This window comes from Patiria miniata, unplaced genomic scaffold (genome assembly GCF_015706575.1).
Source record: "Patiria miniata isolate m_02_andy unplaced genomic scaffold, ASM1570657v1 HiC_scaffold_9, whole genome shotgun sequence".
NCBI classification, from domain to species: Eukaryota; Metazoa; Echinodermata; class Asteroidea; order Valvatida; family Asterinidae; genus Patiria; species Patiria miniata.
Window position 1 is genome coordinate 14,111,802 of NW_024037076.1, and position 8,421 is coordinate 14,120,222.

Sequence of the window (8,421 nt, forward strand, 5' to 3'; positions counted from 1 at the left end):
ACACCAAGGTGTCAACAAATGCCAACTGCGAGCCAAAGTGTGCGTGTATTGGCCAGGTATCAACAAGGACATTGAACAGTTGGTTGGGAAATGCGTTGTGTGCCAAACACATCAGCGCAAGCAGTCTCATGAGCCTCTACTACCTCATGAGATACCCCAGCGGCCTTGGCAGACCGTCGGAACGGATCTATTCCATTTTGACAATGCTGACTACCTCATCATCGCGGACTATTATTCCAAAGCTACATTTGTACGTCGCGTGAGTGGTCAGTGTTCGAGTGCAGCGGTAATAACTCTCACAAAACAAATCTTCAGTGAGCAAGGTATCCCCACCAAAGTCATAAGTGACAATGGGCCGCAGTACGACAGCCGTGAGTACCACAAATTCTCCCAAGACTGGGAATTTGATCACGTAACATCAAGCCCAAGGTATCCAAGGAGTAACGGTTTCATCGAGCGGATGATACAGACTGTGAAATTGACCTTGACAAAGGCAAAGCAGTCCAACATGGACCCCTACCTTGCACTCCTATGCCTCCGCACAACTCCGATAGACAGTGCTCTTCCCTCACCTGCAGAGCTACTCAATGGTCGCAAACTCAAGGACGACCTTCCGTCGAAGATTCGACACAACCGGCACGACAAAGATGACGTGTATGCCAGGTTGGCCCAGCGCCAAGACAAACAGAAGGAGTACCATGACCGTGATGGTATGCGCAAACTATCATCACTGGTACCGGGACAACACGTGACGGTTCAAGATCATCACACTGGGAAATGGACACCCGCAGTTGTCAAAGATGCTTGTCCAGAACCCAGATCATTCATTGTTCAGACACCAACTGGACAAAGCTTACGCCGTAACAGAGTGCACATTCGCAATACTGAACCAATGAGAAAGACACTCCGCTTTGCAGACCCACCAGTTGCTAGCGTACATACCCCGTCACTCAACCCACATGCCCCAAGTCTATACTGAGGAAGACTGGGAGCAAGTCTACTGATCAGAAACAACACAGTGACAACAACAACTCTATCACTAACTTACCTGCTGTGGCTACTGAACCATACCGTACACGCAGTGGCCGCGTAGTGAAGAAACCACAAAGACTGATTGAAAAATAAGTCTGTTTCAAGTAACGCTTAGAGACAACAAAATCATTTTTTGTTTAAGTTTTATTCTTTTAATGTATTTTTTTTTGTCGTTACAAGGCACAGAAAGAAGTACCAGCGTAAAAGAAAAAAGTAACTAAGTAAAGACAATTTTAGTTCACTTTGTTCAACAAAGAAACAATTTTTTTTTATGCAGACAAATTTTAAGTTTTGTTTTTGTCATTTAGAAAATAAGAGAAAAGTGTGCGAAAAGGATGTGTTACAACACCAAAGTTACTTAAAAGTGTTCCGAAAATAGAGTTCCGAAAAAGAGTTCCTAAAATATATTGTTGATAATAAGCAAGACAGTAGAAAAGTTTCCTACTTGGTTCAGCAAATTAGATGACAATTTGGCGATTAGTTCATTCCTTAGACACACAGGACAAATATATGTATTTCCAATTTTGCTACAAAATCTAGTTCATTTAACCCTCACTTTCATTCATAGATTTTGTTCTCAAAAGGGGGGATGTAATGGGACCATGCATATTCATATAACCTTTGATCTATACCTCCCAGGGTTACTTGATTACTGTACATGGAGCGTGGAACATGACCTACAGAACTTCACATAATACATCGCTAGTCTTGTCATTATTCTATCATATCATATCACATAGCATGGGGGGGGGGGGTAAGAGGGAGGGTAAGGGGTATTTAACCTTATAAACATTTTAGAAGAATTTATATTGATTAAAACATTAGCCAAGGGGGTATTTAACCTTATAAACATTTTAGAAGAATTTGTATTGAGTAAAACACCAGCCCAGCACTATCATGAAGATATTTGTTAACATTTGGATTAAAATTAATTGTGCTTAAATATCGTGCAATAGGCATGTGAAGCAACATGCACAAGTGGTGTGTTCTCAAAAATGGTCATGAAACATTATCTTCTGTTGATGCGCTAATTTACCCATCACCATAAAAGAAAATTGTAAAAATATTAACAGAATATTTTTTAAGCTGATCAATATACATTTCTTTAATTAACAGTGGCTAAGTAATCTTGAAAAACTAAAATCTGTTTTTGAATCAATCTTATATCTTCATGGAAAGCGAATATAGGTCTTGCTTGACCTATAAAAAATGAAACCATTGTTTGGGTTTTTTTTTTTCCTTTTGGGGTGGTCCTGTGTAAAGACTTAAATGTATTTTTTTTCCTCTTTGACTATCATTTCATACATTTTTAGTCAAGACTCTCACACCTTTACAAACAGCTAATCCCAGATCTGCTGTCTGGTTTCTGTGCATCATCTTCTTGTTTAATGCTTTTGGGAGATGTCCAGGTTTCCTCTGCTTCAGGAGTTGGTTTATCAGTGGATGAGCTGTCCTGAGTGTCTTTTGCCCCCTCAGAGTTGGAGTCTTTATCTTTGTCCTGACGTTCTTGCCCTGTCAAAAGATTTTGAAACTCCTGTGTCTTTCATACAACATTTTAAGCTACAATCCCGGCCAAAATGGGTCGGACATGTCCACACAAGAGCATACCCTCCCCTGGTCCCCGATCAATGGTCATGGTGTTGTCATCTCACGCTTGAGCACAGACCGCGCAATGAGAGACAACATTGGCCGGGGGCTGGGAGTGGGGCACCCAGCGAGTTTTGGCCGGGATGGTAGGTTAGGAATTATTTGTTTTTAAAGATTGTTTTGATGTTCTAGAAATTATCTTATTTAGAAAGTGCAACTTGTCAGTAAAGGTTTAAAAAGTAACAGAGATGGAGGAGCATTCTTTCTTTGAACTATATGCCAGTTTCAAAACATCTAACATGTAGGGTATGGAAAGGTGGATCAGACATAGCAGCACCACTGATATTAAATTACCACACTGTCCAAATAAACATGTCTAACTTAGGTTTTTATCTAACTCAGGTTTTAACATTTGTTAACATTTTGTTTATTTAGTTACCTTTCGGCCTTGGTTTTGGTTGTTCGTCTTGGCCGTGCTGTTGGTAGGATAAAGTGTTGTGGTGGCCCCCTGGTGCATACACCACTGGGTTTTTGTCCCCGCTGATGTTCAAGCTGTGTTGCACAGATTGAGGCCCATGATGATGATGCACATTTTTCGTCGTAGTCGGCCTGCCGGTAGCAACTGGAACCTGCACAATCTGAGGCCCATGATGATGATGATGCACATTCGTTGTCGACGGCCTGACGGTTGCAACTGGAACGCTCCTTTGGACTTGCTGAATTTTTGGTCGTTTTGGGCTAGGTTGACCTTGCTGGTCCGCGAGATGTCTTTTAGCTGGTTTGGGGTGTTTAGCTGCTTGCTTTGCGGCCTGTGGCGCTTTCGATCCTTGGGCTTTTGAGCTGGCTGAATGTTTGGAACTTTTGGACTTTTTGCCGGTGATTTCTTTGAACTGTCGGCCTTTTTCCCAGTTGATTTTTTTTTACTTTTGACTTTTTGGCTGGTTGATGCTTTGGAGCTGACAGCCTTTTTGGCTGGTTTTTTTTTTTTAACTTTTGCCTTGGCTTGTTGATTTTTGGAGGTTTTGGTTTAACTTTTGGCTTTTTCTTGGCTTGTTGACTTTTCTGGGGTTTAGGCTTTCGAGCAGGTGGCTTCTTTTTTTGTTTAACCTGGTGGGTCTTTTGCTTCTTGCTGGCTGGTCTGGCACGACGAACTTGTTGAGTGGATTTGGACTTACGTGGCATGGTGGCTTGATTTGTGATGGTCTTCTGAAAACAGATACAACGTATTTCACTAATTTCTCTCGTGAATTAATTATTAGAATGTAAAATATGTGGTCCAGGCCTGCACATCTTACTTAAGATTTTCAATTTTGGCTATATTATCCACTTGTTTTCTGTTGATGGTGCCTTTTTTGTTGGCGGTGGCTATATAGGGGTGTAGGCCAACATGTACATATAAGTAAGCGACAGTGGAACACTTTTTAAACTGGGGGGCATCACCAAAAAGGGGCACTTGCTCAGAAAAAAGGTAACTTCCGTCGGTGTGAGAGGAGAAAATTGTGAAACTGTTTTCGTTCACATTGCAAGGAATATACATATTACGCGGAACAAAATTTGCTAACATTGATATACACTGTTAAAAATGTTTGCATTGAAAATTAAAAAATCTTAATTCCCTTAATAGTCACAAAATTAAAGTGTAGGCCTATTCCTGAAGTAGTCTTAATTTCTGTATTGTTCTCAAATAAGGTACTTTTTCACTTGAGAGAGCCCTTTTGCCTCCGGCACACCCCTGGCAGTAACCTCCCTTGGTCTGCCCTTGAATTTGACTAGTTAGGCCTATGCAAAGCGACCATTTTTTTTATCGTGAAAGGGGCACTGTTGCTTTTCAAGGCAAGTTCAGTGACCATTGTATTTGCGTGAGGACTGAGGAGCACTTTTATTTTTTGATGTCAGTTTTTCATCTAAGTTGAGAGGGGTACAGTTTTAATGTTGCGATTGGGGCACTAATTGTGCTTTCGAGGGGCAGTTTTTCGAGGGACAGCCCCCCCCCCATGAAACCTTGTCGCCCACCAGTCGCCCCCACTGAGATTTTGAGTTTCTAAAAAAATTATCATGGATCTACATGACACCCCCCCCCCATGAAATGTTCCAGCCCCCCAGCGCCGCCCCCCCCCCCCCACTGAAAAATTCCTTGCTACGCCACTGCCCCCACGGCCCCCCCCCCCCCTCCCGTGGCTACGCCACTGAGTAATTCGTACGTGCGATTTATTAATTCGTACGTACGGTTTAGTAATTCGTACGTACGGTTTAGTAATTCGTACGTACGAATTAGTATTTCGTACGTACGGTTTAGTAATTCGTACGTACGAATTAGTTTTATTTTTAACCATGTCCTATCTAAACTTCCATACCATTCTTTAAGAATTTGCAGTTTTTGTGTCTTACTGGAGCGAATTGTGCCTTTTCAGGTGCACATCCTTCCCCCAGCAACTTCAATTATGGGAAAGGATATGGCTGTAAGTCCATTGATGATTCCTAAACAGATTTTCTTGGAGCTGTGGTGTTCGCATTACATGTACACTACATATGGGTGCTGGTGAAATTCCAATCAAGAGTAGGCTACATTTGTTTCATTTGGAATGGAAAGTGTTGCCAACTACACAGCCAGTTTTTGACATTATTGTATACTTCAACAGTCTTTTTAACATTTCAAACATAGAACTTACCTAAAATGTCAGCCATTCACACATTATATGCATGTTCAGATCAGTTTTCTTTGCTATCATTTCCCTGTCCTGCTTTATCTGTGTGTACACTTGGAGGCGGCGCGCCTAACTTGTGCACATTTATTGTGTGTATAAAAGAAGTGCCAAAATCCTAAACCTTTGGCCTCTTGCCAACTAGATTTCTCATCATGTTAGGTGTTTCCCCTGAAACATTTTTCAGCACTTGCATGCATGCAGTATATTTCTACACTGCCAACATGTATAAACCTTTGGCCTCTTGAACTAGACTTCTCGTAATGCTAGATATTACACATACAAAAACAATCTTCAGTAGTGCCACTTCATTTGTGTGTTCATGTGCTTAAAGAAGCCAGTAGTTAACTTTTTTACGGTGCAATGGTCAGGAAGTGATATTATTAGTGATATTATTATTTAGTGAGATATTAATGCACAGGTTTTCCCTGCACTGTTGGTAAAGAATTTGTAAATAATGCAGTTTATTGTTATTTGGTTAAATTGAAAGCCAATGTCTACACAAATAGGTTTCAGTGAACTCATCAGCTGGATGTGACAGACAGATTTTCACTAAAACTTTGGGAAAAGATTTTTATGGGCAATGGTAACATGCATGTTATGTTTTACATGTAAGGGGTGTTTTATCAACTCTGTACTGTTATTGTAAAAAGTCATTTTTACAGTGGATCGTTCTCACTGAAGATCCCTTAAAATTAAGTGACTAAGTTACAAAAAAATCTGATCAATTTGTACTTGTACGAAGGATCACCTGTAAAAAAAATTCATAAAAACTCCCTGCATAACTAATCGAGTTATTTTGTTAACAGACAAACCAACCAACAAACCAACCAACCGACCAACAAACTAACCAATGCCGATGAAAAGATAACCTCCTTGGCGAAGGTAATTTCTTACACTCTAGTAGAGGGATATGCATGTATTTCAGAAACTTGCCTTACAGCAACTCACGTTACAGTTTGTCCGCCAATGGGTACAAGTCAAAACATAACAAATTATCATTTCTCTCTACCTTACAAAGAAAAACTCACAGTGACAATTGCATTTTGCATGTAAAAACAGGTGCCAAACTTAATTCCCAAAATCTGTAATTTTAGCCCCCAAAACCCCCCAGTTTTTTAGACACAAAAATACATTTAACTATGTTCAATTTGCCACATCACTCAAAAGAAGGTTTTTTTTATCACCTTTAATTTGATACCACTTTTGAGGTTGCGATGCTTGTAGTTCGGAAGAGTTCATGAATTTTCATTTTTCAGCCATATCCACTTTCTCATGGAATCATCGCCCTGATTATTGTTCTGTGGTTGTTAAATTGTTATATACAGCTATATATTTGCAGGATGAGTTGACACTGTTTTATGTTGGTTGCTGATCCTGTGCATTACAATCCATCCCAATTCCTTATTTCTCAACACCTTCTTTGTTCCTCTTTTTGTTTCAGTGATGGGGTCAGTATTGCTCTTCTTCAACTTCTTCACCAGCATCTTTGGAGGCGTGGTCATTTTCTCCATTCTGGGAGTGGCAGAGCAGCAGGGCACCGAAGTTGGGGACGTGGTTTGGGAGATCTAACAGATTGTAAAAAGGCTATGGATTTTTCACCCATTCCAATGAGATGGGATTTATACACAGTTTATAACTTAATTGACATCAGAGTGAAAAAGCCCATGACAATCTGATTCTGATGCACTGATATCACTAACTGTAAAATATCCCATTGGAATGGGTGAAAACCCCATATAACCTTTCATAATTAAAGAAATTAAAGGATATCTGCTTGCAAAACTTTTTGGGACACCCTGTATGACATTTTGAAACGGGAACAAACGTGTCAGTTTCACATCATTAAAATCAGTATTGAAAACGAATATAAACATCCAACCAACTTTTTTAATTGTTAAAAATATTATTTTTGGAAGTGAAAGTCTTTGTAACGTTGAAAGTTATCTTTGTAACTAATATGCAGAAATATTCATTAAGCATGTTAAATTTTTTTTTTTTCAAAGAATTTTCACTTAAATATATTCTATGCGATGAGATTTGAAGGTTTGCATGGTGGAAAGATACTAAGACAAGATAAGTTTGAGTCCCTCCGGTTCTTTTCAGAACCACACATACTCACAAAAGAGATTTATTCACATGGTGCTACCGCAAACTTATCTTGATTTATATTCTATGCGTTTTATAATTAAGTGTGTAATGGTTTATTAATTACTATAAGCAGTGTGGAAAAAATGTTCTGTCAAATTGTAGTTTATTAAAATGTGTTGGGAGACTCATTTGTATATATATTATTTATTATCTGCTTCTACAAAATTAGTTCATGATTATTTGTGTCTCGTGCATTTGTACATGCAAATGTGAGATACTTCAGAGAAACTTGAAGAACTGAAGAACTTTAATGAAGCGGTTGTTTTTTACTTCCAGGTATGCTAGGCATTTCTATTTTGTTGGTGTTATTTTCTACATTACATTTTCAACAATTTTGTTTCTCTACTATTATTTGAATGGTGTTAAAAGCAGTAAGAAATTAAAGGGATTATACAACATTTGCTTTTGCTGTTCCAAAAATGGATGGATTTGGGGGGTTATTTCATAGGAAATATTGTTACACTGACTTATTTGAAGTTTTGTATTCGTAGATGAAACAGAGCAATTTATAGATGTCAGGGAATTGTAAGGTTGGGGAACCAGTCTAGCTGGCTTGTAGTTGTACCCATTCATAGGTGTGTAATCGATTGCAAACAAATGCAACCTTTTTAAATAATGGCAATTTGGGGGCAGTATTTGAAAAAAAAATTCCAATGCTGGCCGGCTGACCAGCATTGGAAATTGATACAAAAATACCAGGTCTTGAAAATGATCTGGCACATTAGGTGCCATGATTTTACAGGATGCTTTAGACTGTCATTCACTAAAAGTCCAGTAAGGTATTTCACATTAATTTTGTTTGGTTCTTTTTGTTTTGATGTTTATAAATATTGTATATTCCCATTAACTGAGGAAAGCTTTTACTTTGGACAATAGTATTTGGTTGTAGTTTGCCATTTGCTTTATTCTAAAGACAATTTTAAAACTGTTTCAATTTCGTTTTCATGTA

General features: G+C 38.9%; 1 protein-coding gene across 1 annotated transcript; it reads right to left on the bottom strand.

Moving 5' to 3' along the window:
• Positions 1-1,865: 1,865 nt before the first annotated feature.
• Positions 1,866-3,539, bottom strand: LOC119720723 (the record flags this gene model as incomplete). Its single annotated transcript, XM_038190539.1, has 3 exons — positions 1,866-2,544; positions 3,059-3,257; positions 3,306-3,539. Coding segments are annotated over 3 exons (615 nt in total), but the record flags the coding sequence as incomplete, so codon positions are not given.
• Positions 3,540-8,421: the final 4,882 nt, after the last annotated feature.